The sequence below is a fragment of the Tarenaya hassleriana genome, unplaced genomic scaffold (genome assembly GCF_000463585.1).
Source record: "Tarenaya hassleriana unplaced genomic scaffold, ASM46358v1 Cleome24, whole genome shotgun sequence".
Taxonomy (NCBI): Eukaryota; Viridiplantae; Streptophyta; class Magnoliopsida; order Brassicales; family Cleomaceae; genus Tarenaya; species Tarenaya hassleriana.
Window position 1 is genome coordinate 1,596,558 of NW_010965696.1, and position 11,604 is coordinate 1,608,161.

An 11,604-nucleotide genomic window follows, 5' to 3' on the forward strand; every position below is an offset into this window, starting at 1 on the left:
TATATATATATATATATATATATATAAAGTTTTAGATGTTATTTTATTGCAAGTGGGGGCTAATTAACTGAATTTAACACTACGGTCGAAAAAGCAAACGTGTATCAATCAAATTATATCTTATAATCATCAATTGATATTGCATCACTATATCCTATGAGTTCGGATGGTACGCAGAGTGGCATGAGCGATGCTTGTGTTTTGGGGTTCAACGTTTGACTAGATGAAAGTAATGATATTTATAAATTATAACGAACACTTGCAAATTGTTTACTTTAATTAAAAATAATAATATTAAATAAAGAACAGAAATATAAAAAAATAACATAATTATTTCTTTGGTATCCGATTCATATACACCATATAAAACTTCCTATATCCCGTCATCACGAAGAAAATAAATCTTAATCTTGAAAATGATAAATGATGTGTTCAACATTATTCGCAGATATTTTTATTATTGTTTTTTTTTTGTTAAACAATATTTAAATTATTTTTGATACCTGATTTATACATGAATAATGTAATTATAAAAAAATAGAATTAAAAAAAAGGCACTAAAAAAAATCCACAGCTAATGAAAAATCCTACCCAATACTCTGCTTTCAACCCTCAAGAAATCAATGCATGTAAAAAAAAAAAAAGGTCGAGTAATTCGGATGTATAACCATAGAATTCCCCTTTATAAAAAAACGTGACCTGTTTATTCGGTTCAACCCGGATCCGGATCCGGATCCGGATCCGTTTCCAGTTGTGGAATCGAAACATCGTTAATTGGGCCTTATATTGGGCCTGATGGTTTTCAGAGGCTGTTTGTTTTGAAGGTTCTCGCTATCCTCACATTGGATCCGCCTAGTCTAGTTGCCAAACAAAGATGGAGGACGGTCTACACCCTAGCTAAGCTATTACATAAATGATAAACCCTAGATCACTACTTAATTAAACCCATAATTAATTTAATCAAACCCAATATAACTAGAGGTCGGTCGTCTTTATAAGACTCTACTCATCTTTTATATCTTGATTACAAATATCCAAATCATTCTTATTTGCCTATGCTGCTATGCAATCCTTTTCTCCCTATTTAATCTGTTAAATATATAAAAAGTTTAAATACCTAATCAACTCGAAATTTAAAGGTTTACAATCTACATTTATCATAATTTACAAAAATAAAAAAACGGTTCATCGTCACGTTTTCGTAAAATATGAATAAAACGGCAATGTTGCAAAGAGATTTATTTGAAAATTACAATAGAATGCGGAATATTTACCATGAATGTAAACCCAAAAAAAAACTTTAACGAGTACGAAAAGAAAATTTACATATTTTTTTTAGAAAATTAATATTTTATTATGAAATAAATTACTAAAAGTAAATATTTTTTAAATGACCCTACAAATTCATGATGTCAAATATGTTAAACGGAGAAAAACAATAATTACTTAATTAGATTCCCCTCTCTGTTGTATGGATTTTGCCCTTTGCCGCTCTCTTAAGCAATGTCTGTCCCTAATTAAACCCTTTCCAAACAAAACCCTAAACCCTAAGTTTATATATATGATGATTAAGTTGTAATATATGCATACATGTATCTATATACATGTGCATGCATACGTACGTACGTACAGCCATAAATATATACATGCATGTACTGCATGAACAGACAGTATATACAGAAGAACTGGAAACACAACAAATTCACACAGAATTTATGTACTGATTTTCATTTCGGACAATCTGTATATATAGTCGTAGCCTTTCTGATTATTTTGCAACAGTGATAGTTTTTTCTTGTAACGGCATCCGATTATTTTAGTATTAACATAATCATTCTATTAGAAATATTTTATTTGGTTCGACCACCTAAACCGACCGTACAAAATATGGCGTTGGTTTATTTTCGTTCTTTATTTAATTTTAATTTAAATTTTGACATCATGCATGCGTCGTAAAGTCATTTAGCAGCACTATAATCACTAATCATAATAGCTGATGAATATTTCTGTTAATTAGTGCAGAATTTAAAAAAATGGTATTAATGGGTAAAATTAAATAATAAGCAGCGAATTAATTAATCAGTTAGATTAAGATTAATATTTATTTATTTGTTACAATTCCTCGTACGATGCATGCATGCATGCCTGCCTTTGTGGGACGTCTATTCCAGAAAAAAAAAAAAGGAGTCAGTGATTACTAATTAGATTAAACACTAAATCAACCGAAAAAAAGAATAAGTATATAAATAATTGTACCAAAAAAAGAATTCCAAATAATCAAATCATGTATCATGTTGAATAGTGTGTATAAGTATATAAATAATTGTACCAAAAAAGAATAAAAATATATAAAGATTTATAATTCTCTCGCTCTTTCTCAATTTTTTTCACTGTTGTATTTATATAAAGCTCCAAATAATCCAATCATATGAAATTGTAAACTATTCAAAAATATAGGAAAAATATATCGCATTGTATTATTATTATTATTATTATTATTATTATTATTATTATCAGTAGTACTGGTAGTGATGACATTGAATAGAAAGAATGTATAAACAATTCCAACAAAGCACGCTGTGTATTTAATACCAACTTTCGAAATGATCATACCATATGTAAAAATATTATATTTTACATGAATCAAACACGTGGATCGGACTGATCATACTAAAATTCATTTCAGTTCATAATTGGATATAAAATGCATAATGAGAACGTGATTTTGTAAAATTTGATATGATACAGACACTCATATTGAACTTATGATGGTTGAGTTAAATTACAAGACAGATTATAATGAAATCAGAATAATCCGAGATAAACCAAATTTGTAATATAATAATTGATTTAGATGAACTTATATAGTGTTTATTATTATTATCTAATCGTGGAAACGATATGAACAAAATTTATATTTAAATATTTATATGAAAAAAGTATTAGCTTGATATTGTCTTTAGACTCATTTTGTAAGAATTAAAAGGAGATGATTATGATAAAACGATGCCATTCTCATCAATATAATTTATTTTAGCTAATTCTGTTTAAATAACATACACTTCAATTTTTTTCAATAGCTTTTCGTGCCAATTAAAATAAAACACATAACAAATTTGGAATTCATTACGAAGAATTTTATACCAGGAAATTTTTGGCCAAAAAAAAAGAAGAGAAATGATTAGAAATCAATGGTAATAATTATATGTAATCGAAAATTTGGCAGATAAAAAAAAAGGATAAAGTTATGGAAAGGGGAAATGGATGCTGAGTTGGATAGAAACAAACAAGTCATGGCAACATAATAAGAGCTTCTATGGATAAACTACAATGAGTAATGAACAGTCCAACACCATGATTATATTTTCTAAGTGGAATTCGATATCATTTTCACATATATATTCCAAAAAAATCCATTATTATAGCTAAAAAACTCATGTTTTTATTGGGTAAGATGTGATACAAATTTTATTTTAAATGTAATTTTGTAATAAAATAACTCGACATATAAAAACATGAGATTATGTAATAAATTCAATTATTTTGATTGTTTTATGAATTAAATACTTTGATACTATTTTTTTATAATTTAAAAGTAAAATAGAGTAAGAAGAAGCAAAATTTCACTTGGCCAATCATTCTGCTGGCCATGAGAGATCCGACCCTATCCCTTGGAAGTTTCCACATAAATCCCATGCCAAACACTCCGACTACCTCTCCTTGTGGTTAACATGCGCTTCCGTTCTCTGCGCAGACGGCACACGATTGAGCCGACCAAACATCTAGTTACACTAAAATGAGCCGGGTGCGTGGTTTCCTCCTCTCTCTCCCAAACTTATTCGCTCTTTAAGAAAAGCAACGTCTTTTCGCGTGGTCTTCGTCGTTTTCTCTCTCTCTCGTTCTTCCTGCTCAGATAGACGAATTTCCCGGCGGATTTCTGGGCGAGTTCACGTAGTTCTGGTTGCCGAATCTGCTCGTTCATCTGTCGAATTAGGATCAATGTCGTCTGATATAAGCTAGACTGATTCCTCATCCCTCGCTCTACTTCTTTTCCGTTTGCTTCTTCTTCTCCTTGCTTTCTCTGGCAATAAGTTTATGGCGGCTCAAGGTAGTGACTGCATCGGATCTAGCTCTATGGTTCGGTTTTCTACTGTTTGAGTTCTGATTTCACGGGCTTTGAGCTAGGGTTTGTAGTTTCTGCTGTTTTTTATTTAACTGATCGAGTACTGGGAGAATGATGGGTACGACGGAAATTTTACTGGGAGCAGTAGGACCACCGATAAAACCGAGGGCAGGATTGCGAAGGGAACAAGCGGGAAGAGGGTCATACAGAGGAAGCTAGTACTAGGTTGTTAGGTGATCTAAGGCAACAGGATTTCTCGGGAGTGGTGTAAGGAGAGTGGTTTTATTCTCTTGTTAAAGTTTTCGGACACAGATATTTCGAACTGAGAAAGAACAAAAGGAGGGTTCTACTGGAAGCTCTTGTCTTGGGCTTCTGTTGGGAGCTTCCTGTTCTGATTAGTGTTTCTTTTGGAGGTCGGGTTTAGTTGAACCGTTAAAGGTGTTTTTCGACTTCGTGTGGGGTTTAGATGGGTTCTACCTTGCAACAGATTCTGAAGAGCCTCTGCTCAAATACAGATTGGAAGTATGCCGTCTTCTGGAAATTCAATCATCGTTCTCGAACGTAAGTCGTGCAGGCATTTCTAGATATTCATCGTTTTATGGTTTATGGCTCGGAATGTTGTAATTGATTTGGTTGTGTTATATGAAAGGAATAGATAGAATTTTACTCGAATATGGACACCAAGCAAAGTTGATGACATTGATTCATTGATCTTTTAGTTCCTTTGAAAAACTTAAGTTGGATACTTTTGATAGTATTAGTAATATTTTAGAGGTCGGAAAACCTATAAGAGTTTCTCATTGATAAACTGCTGAATATCTTCAGGGTACTTACTTTGGAGGATGCTTACTATGATAATGATGGGCAGAATAACCCTGTGGAGGTTAAAGATTTTAATGACACAGCAGCAAATTCGCATGGCGGGCACTGTGCCCATGATCCCCTTGGATTAGCTGTGGCAAAGATGTCATATCATGTATATTCTCTAGGGGAAGGGTAAGGATCGGTTGCTTGTTGACTCACTGTCTTTGTTGATACCTTTGCTATGTTGTCTAAGAACTAAACTAAGTGTCTGGTATTCTTGCCCAATTGTCTATCATAAAGTTTGACATCCGGCACTGCTAGTTTTCTGTTTGCCTTTTTGTTGTTCCCCTTTGGTGTTGGCTACATGATGCACAATCTTGTCATTTCGTGGGAATTCATGTTAGATATTCTAGGAGATCCTACTTTAATAAGAAATGTTTATTTGGTTATGGACATTTCATTGAATTGTTCTAGCATCTTCATTTACATCATGTGTATTATCACAGGATTGTCGGACAAGTTGCAGTCTCTGGACAACATCAATGGGTCTTCCCTGAATATTTTCACAATTCTTACTTGAAATCTGAGGTCAGAAGCTTCACATCTTGGATTGGAATTCTACCTTCTCTTCTGTTTGCTTTGTTTCTAAAACATACTGTTCATATTTTCTTCAAATTCAGAATGTCTGGGGGAGTCAAATTTATGCTGGAATTAAGGTATCTGATATGGTTCCATTTTCTTTCTGTGTATCGCTCTATTTTTTTTTTGGAAGTTACAAAATGTTCCATTCCATTTCTTGGCATATTGTTTTTTTTATCATACTGATATAGTATAATCATCAACTCTATCACTATTTGGTTAGCTAAAATAGCTTAGCTATTTCTACTAGAATTCTTGATACTTTTGGAGTGGGAGAAAGGCTTGATAGGGTAAGGAAAGTGGTTCAACCTGGAGCTTAGGTTTGGCGTCATGTATGGCTTTTTTTCATGGTCGGTAATGGCCAGAAGGCTTGAATATGTGACGATCCAGTTCCAGAGATGAGTTCCAGAGATGGGTTGGCTTGGGCTTTACCGTTCGAGTTCTGGTTTGCGTATTCGTGCAATCGTTCCTGACTAAGCTAAGTTGTAGGTTTTGGCAAGTGACTACTTGTCTATGTTTTTAGACCTCATGATACTTAATGTAGCTGCATAGTCCTTGTCCATAATTTTTTCTCTGAGTTTCCTTTTTTTATTTCAAGTCAAGATAGTTATCCAAAAGCTCTTTCCCAATAAATTCTTTTACAAAATTTCTTGTCTTCCTCTTCTGCAGACCGTTCTTGTAGTAGCTGTTGGTCCTCGTGGAGTACTACAGCTAGGTTCTTTACGCAAAGTAAGATGGTGTCACCGTTTAACTGGATTCGGGAAAGTTTTTAGGCATCTCAAATGCGAAATGTGTACCAATGTATCTGGTCTTATTTTGTGCTTAATTGCTTATTTTTGGTGGAGCAGGTTGATGAGGATGGGACTTTGGTGACTCGTATCAGACAATTGTTTTTGGCGCTTAAGGAGTCGTTGACAGACCATGCCACCAACTTATTGCAATGTAGCATGAATAGTAAAACATCTCTGGTAATGTTTTCCTTGTGCAAATGTGTTTGCATGCTTGTTTGGGCTTCTGCTTATGTTTTGCAAAAAAAACTTGGATAGGAAAGGGGTGCCATAGTTTCTCTATGTTTTCTTCAGACCTCAAATGAAATGCTGAGTAAGGCCATAATATGTTATATAATTTTGTTGCAGCCAAGCATACCTTCAGAATGTTTACGTGTTAAGGCATTTCCTGATAGCTCAGAAGTAAATAAAGCTGTGAATGTGGAAGGGTCAAATCTTCTGTCACAGTATACAAGTGAACAAACTGTTAGCCTGCCAAATGCTCATCCTTCATCATGTCTTCATATGGAGATGGCTGTTCAAGTAATTGATGGGTGCGGAGCAGAGCAAGTATCCATGTCTGGGAGTTATCAAGGTGTTAAGCATGATTTTTCGGTTGATATAGCTGACACTAAAAGTGAGAACCAAGTGGGTACAGGCATCATCTGCAATGCGCTTTATGAGGGGGAAACTAGTAGCTGCAGATATTCGAAAAAGGAATCAGATCCCAGTTTGTATCCGTATTCAAGGAATGATGCTTTGAACAATATAGACTCATCTGCTTTTGCAATCGAGGATGACAGTTTTTTTGTAGGTCGGTTATATTCAGACCGCGATTCAGCTGTACACAGTTCATCGAAAATGGATGTAAAATGTTATCCGCTAAAGGAAGTGCCCCAGGTATCTGAGTGGCAAGTAGAAAGGTACCTGAAAGATTCAGATCATCTGCTGGAGAGTCAAAGCAAATCAAGTCAATTCGAGGCTTTGAGTGCATCTGTGTCTTCTTTTGCTGGCAGCAAGCTGCTAGAGGCATTAGGGCCTGCTTTCAGTGAAAGAAGCGCTAGGTGTCAAGAGCACGCGAAGTCTGAAACCGGAGCCACTGTAAGTCTGGCTGATGATTTGGGCCTTAGTCAGCTTACATTTGATTCCAACTTTGAGAATCTGCTAGATGCTGTGGTTGCCAATGTGTGTCATAGTGATGGTAACAGGCAGGGAATATCACCGAGTAGAGCAATGCATTCCTTGCTTACGAATGTTGAAAGGACAGAACCTTCAGGCCATGCAAAACATGATATTGTTAGTTCTGTTGGGAGTGTAATTAATCAACTGCCTCTTGCAGAAGGAAATACTCGACAGAATCCATCTGATATTTGTGGGGCATTTTCTTCCATTGGCTTCTCATCTAATTGTCCCAGTTCCTCTAGTGAGCAGTTCCAGACATCACTGGAGATGCCCAAGAAGATAAAAAAAAGAGCTAAACCAGGGGAAAGTTCCCGGCCTCGACCAAGGGACAGACAGCTCATTCAAGATCGTATTAAGGAGCTTAGGGAAATTGTGCCCAATGGTTCTAAGGTGACTCTTCTGTTTGCCTGTGACATTGTACTTTTATGGCTCTAAAAGTTATATATACACATATACGTATTATATATATATAATTTGCTTTTATCTAATAATTTTGTTATATTTTACAGTGCAGCATTGATTCTTTGCTGGAACGAACGATCGACCATATGCTCTTTTTACAGAATGTCACTAAGCATGCTGACAAGCTTAGTAAATGTGATAATTCGAAGGTAAATTGGGCTTCTCTATTATTGATCATTTGTCTTGTCTTAACCAGAAAGATGAATATTAGCTTGCATTGTTAATGAAGTGACTTACTGGGCCATTGTACACGATTGGTGTATCAGATTATTGGGTCAATATTTTAGTCAATATTTTAAATGCTTTCTAGGAAAGATAAAAAGGGCTCTTGGATGTATAAAAAGTTCTAGTGGAAAATAAAATGTTCAATCTGCTGAATCTCATAGTTAATACGTTGTGCCTTTGGACTTTCGGTTGCAGCACAAGGAAAAAACTGGCGTTCTGAGATCAGCTAGTACTGAACAAGGTTCAAGCTTGGCAGTGGAGGTTGGAGGGCATCTTCAAGTGTGCTCAATTATAGTGGAGAATCTGAACAAGCAGGGGCTGATGCTTATTGAGGTATGTAATTGTCTCTCTGATTTCTGAGGCCATCTAATTTGAATGGACAACAAACTCCATGGCAGTATCTAGATCCAAGCCATGTTGGGTATATGCAATTCTCAGCCTGAGTGTATTTTGGGTAATGTGAACAGATGTTATGTGAAGAATGTAGCCATTTTCTCGAGATAGCAAACGTGATCAAGAGCTTGGACCTGACCATCTTAAGAGGCATCTCCGAGGCACAAGGCGAGAAAACATGGATCTGCTTTGTAGTTGAGGTAGGTGTCCAAATGCTCTTGGAAATGACTCAGAAATGATCTAAAAATTGAGGCCATGCACTGTATGAGAGATTCCATTTCCAATACCGAGAAAAACTCATATCATCCAAGATCATCATATGAAATGATCTAAGAGTGATTGAACATCACAGAGTGGTGGAAATGTTTGCTATATTGAACATGCGGACACACTCCTTATGAATTTTTCAGGGCCAAAACAACAAAGTAATGCATAGGATGGACATCTTGTGGAAGCTGGTGCAAATATTTCAACACAAGGCCACAGGCAAGCAAGCCTCAGGTACAAATTGTGTCATAGCTCTCTAGGGTTCTTGCTTCCAGGAATCGTGGCTCTGTTAAATAAATCATGTAGATAAGAGGAAGGAAGCAAATGCCATTGTTTCTGGGTAGGTCAAGTTCTTAGAGAGGTCTGCCTCTTTTTCTAAGAGTGTGAGTTGCTTAGCTTTTGATGGACCTTGGAGTTCTTTGAACATTTCCATTTCAATGTCAGTTTTTATTTTTATTCACTCCCTATTAATACCCAGATTAGATTTATCATATCTGTCTGCCCAATACCTTGTAGTAGTACAATGAGGTCTTTGTTATTGCAGTGTTTTAAATAAGCCATTGGGTTTTGCAAAGAAAAAAGGAAGAGGCTTTCTTGATATGTTGAAATTCTTCGGATTCTGTACATAATACGCCAAAGCTTGAAACTTTACGCGAGACAAAACAAGAGCGGCGTCTCAGTTTCTTACATGAAAGCTCTGAGCAACTCGACTCTTGTCCGAGTTTCTTCACACATTCTTGTCCGAGCTTTCTCCACTTGCCCTTCTCGGAATCTCCCGATCTTACGCTTAATCAAACAATGCCCAAACCCCAAGCTTCTAGAACCTGCTTTAGCCGCCATGGTCAAGACCGGCGAGAGCCAAGACTGTTACTTTATGAACCAGTTCGTCACCGCCTGCACTTCCTTTGACCGCCTCGATCTAGCGGTTATCTCCATGGCCCAGATGCAGGAGCCTAATGTTTTCGTATACAATGCGCTGATTACAGGCTTCGTTCGTCGTTTACATCCACTTCGTGCTCTGGATTTCTATATTCTCATGCTCAGAAACTCCGTCTCTCCGTCGAGCTTCACGTTTTCCTCTTTGATAAAGGGTTCGTGTGATGTTTCCGCGTCTTGGTTTGGGGAATCGATTCATTGCCACGTCTTTAAATTTGGGTTTAGCTCTCATGTTCATGTTCAGACGACCCTTATTGATTTCTACTCGGATTCCGGTATAATCATGAACGCTAGGAAGGTGTTCGATGGAATGCCCGAAAGAGATGTTTTCGCATGGACCACTATGGTTTCAGCTTATGTTAAGGCTGGGAATATGGAGTCTGCAAGTGATTTGTTTGACGAAATGCCAGAAAAGAAGATTGCAGCTTGGAATTGTATGATCGATGGATACATAAAATCGGGAAACTCGGAACTAGCAGAGTCATTGTTCAATCAGATGCCGGTGAAGGATGTAATCTCATGGACAACTATGATCAACTGTTACTCCCATAACAAGAGGTACGTAGAAGCAATAGCCGTGTTCCAAAGAATGACGGAAGAGGGGATTATCCCCGATGAGGTGACTATGTCGACTGTTATTTCGGCTTGTGCCCATCTCGGAGCTTTAGATTTAGGTAAGGACATTCATCTTTACATTGCGCGGAACAGGTTTGATCTTGACGTATACGTTGGGTCCGGATTGGTTGATATGTATGCAAAATGCGGTAGCTTAGACCGGGCGCTTCTGATATTCCTCAACTTACCGAAAAAGAACCTCTTTTGCTGGAATTCGATCATAGATGGGCTTGCCTCGCATGGTTATGCACAAGAGGCGCTGAAAATGTTTGCTGATATGGAGAAGGAGAAGGTAAAACCTAACGGGGTCACTTTCGTAAGTCTTTTAACCGCATGTACTCATTCGGGTCTGGCAGGAGAAGGCAAAAGGATATTCAAGAGCATGATCGATGACTATTCCATTGCTCCTAGCATCGAACACTACGGATGCATGGTTGATCTGTTAAGCAAAGCCGGGTTGGTCCAGGAGGCACTTGCGTTGATCAAAGGCATGAACTTTGAACCAAATGCGGTTATTTGGGGGGCATTGCTCGGGGGGTGCAAAACTCACGGGAATTTAGAGATAGCTGAGGTAGCGTTTAACGAGTTGACAGTGTTGGAGCCGGAGAACAGCGGGTATTACTCGCTTCTGATAAATATGTACGCAGAAGAAAACCGGTGGGGGGATGTTGCAGAGATGAGAGGAAGAATGAGAGTTATGGGGATAGAGAAGAGATGTCCTGGGACAAGTTGGGTGGAGATAGACAGGAGAGTTCATCAGTTCGCTGCGTCAGACAAATCTCACAAGGCTTCTGATGAGATTTACTTGTTGCTTGACTTTATGTATTTCCAACTGAATGCAAACCGGTTATGCATACCGGTTTCCGGTTTATAAAATTTGAAGATGATTTTATAAACCGGTTTTGCAATACATGTTGGTAGCTCCTCTCCAATGGAGAAACATACATATAAGAGGAGGTTTTATGATATGTATTTGGAAAAGTTGGTAGGGTCTTTTGTTCTTGTAAATATCATTAGACGTAGGTTATAAGATTCAGTTGTACGATTCGTATTCATTCATAAAATCATTTCAGGTTTTTTTTTCTTCGCTCTATGATTTCCGGTTTATTTTTTCTAAACCGAAATTGATGTCTTTAGAATATGGTTTAACCGGTTCACATTTTATCTCCGGTTCACTTGCCCTTGGCTTTA

General features: G+C 36.8%; 1 protein-coding gene across 2 annotated transcripts; it reads left to right on the forward strand.

The window, feature by feature from the left end:
• The first annotated feature begins 3,743 nt into the window (after nucleotides 1-3,743).
• On the forward strand, nucleotides 3,744-11,467 carry LOC104815852 (transcription factor bHLH155). 2 transcript variants are annotated; one of them, XM_019202800.1, is made up of 12 exons: nucleotides 3,744-4,684; nucleotides 4,949-5,119; nucleotides 5,434-5,515; nucleotides 5,608-5,643; nucleotides 6,236-6,295; nucleotides 6,415-6,534; nucleotides 6,703-7,905; nucleotides 8,025-8,126; nucleotides 8,392-8,535; nucleotides 8,670-8,795; nucleotides 9,006-9,085; nucleotides 9,502-11,467. In XM_019202800.1, the coding sequence occupies exons 1-12, from the start codon at nucleotides 4,590-4,592 to the stop codon at nucleotides 11,285-11,287; spliced, it is 4,005 nt and encodes a 1,334-aa protein (XP_019058345.1). In that variant the 5' UTR covers nucleotides 3,744-4,589; the 3' UTR covers nucleotides 11,288-11,467. The 2 variants fall into 2 exon arrangements, with proteins under 2 accessions (XP_019058345.1, XP_019058344.1); XM_019202799.1 differs by lacking the exon at nucleotides 9,502-11,467 and having other exon boundaries at nucleotides 3,758-4,684; nucleotides 8,398-8,535; nucleotides 9,006-9,422.
• Nucleotides 11,468-11,604: the final 137 nt, after the last annotated feature.

What these genes read in the sequence shown, in the direction of transcription:
- LOC104815852 (XM_019202800.1), top strand. Translation starts at nt 4,590, where the DNA reads ATGGGTTCTACCTTGCAACAGATTCTGAAGAGCCTCTGCTCAAATACA. An exon ending in TTGTGCCCAATGGTTCTAAG is followed by an intron (nt 7,906 to 8,024) that starts GTGACTCTTCTG and finishes TATATTTTACAG; the next exon opens with TGCAGCATTGATTCTTTGCT. An exon ending in GTAAATGTGATAATTCGAAG is followed by an intron (nt 8,127 to 8,391) that starts GTAAATTGGGCT and finishes TTGGACTTTCGG; the next exon opens with TTGCAGCACAAGGAAAAAAC.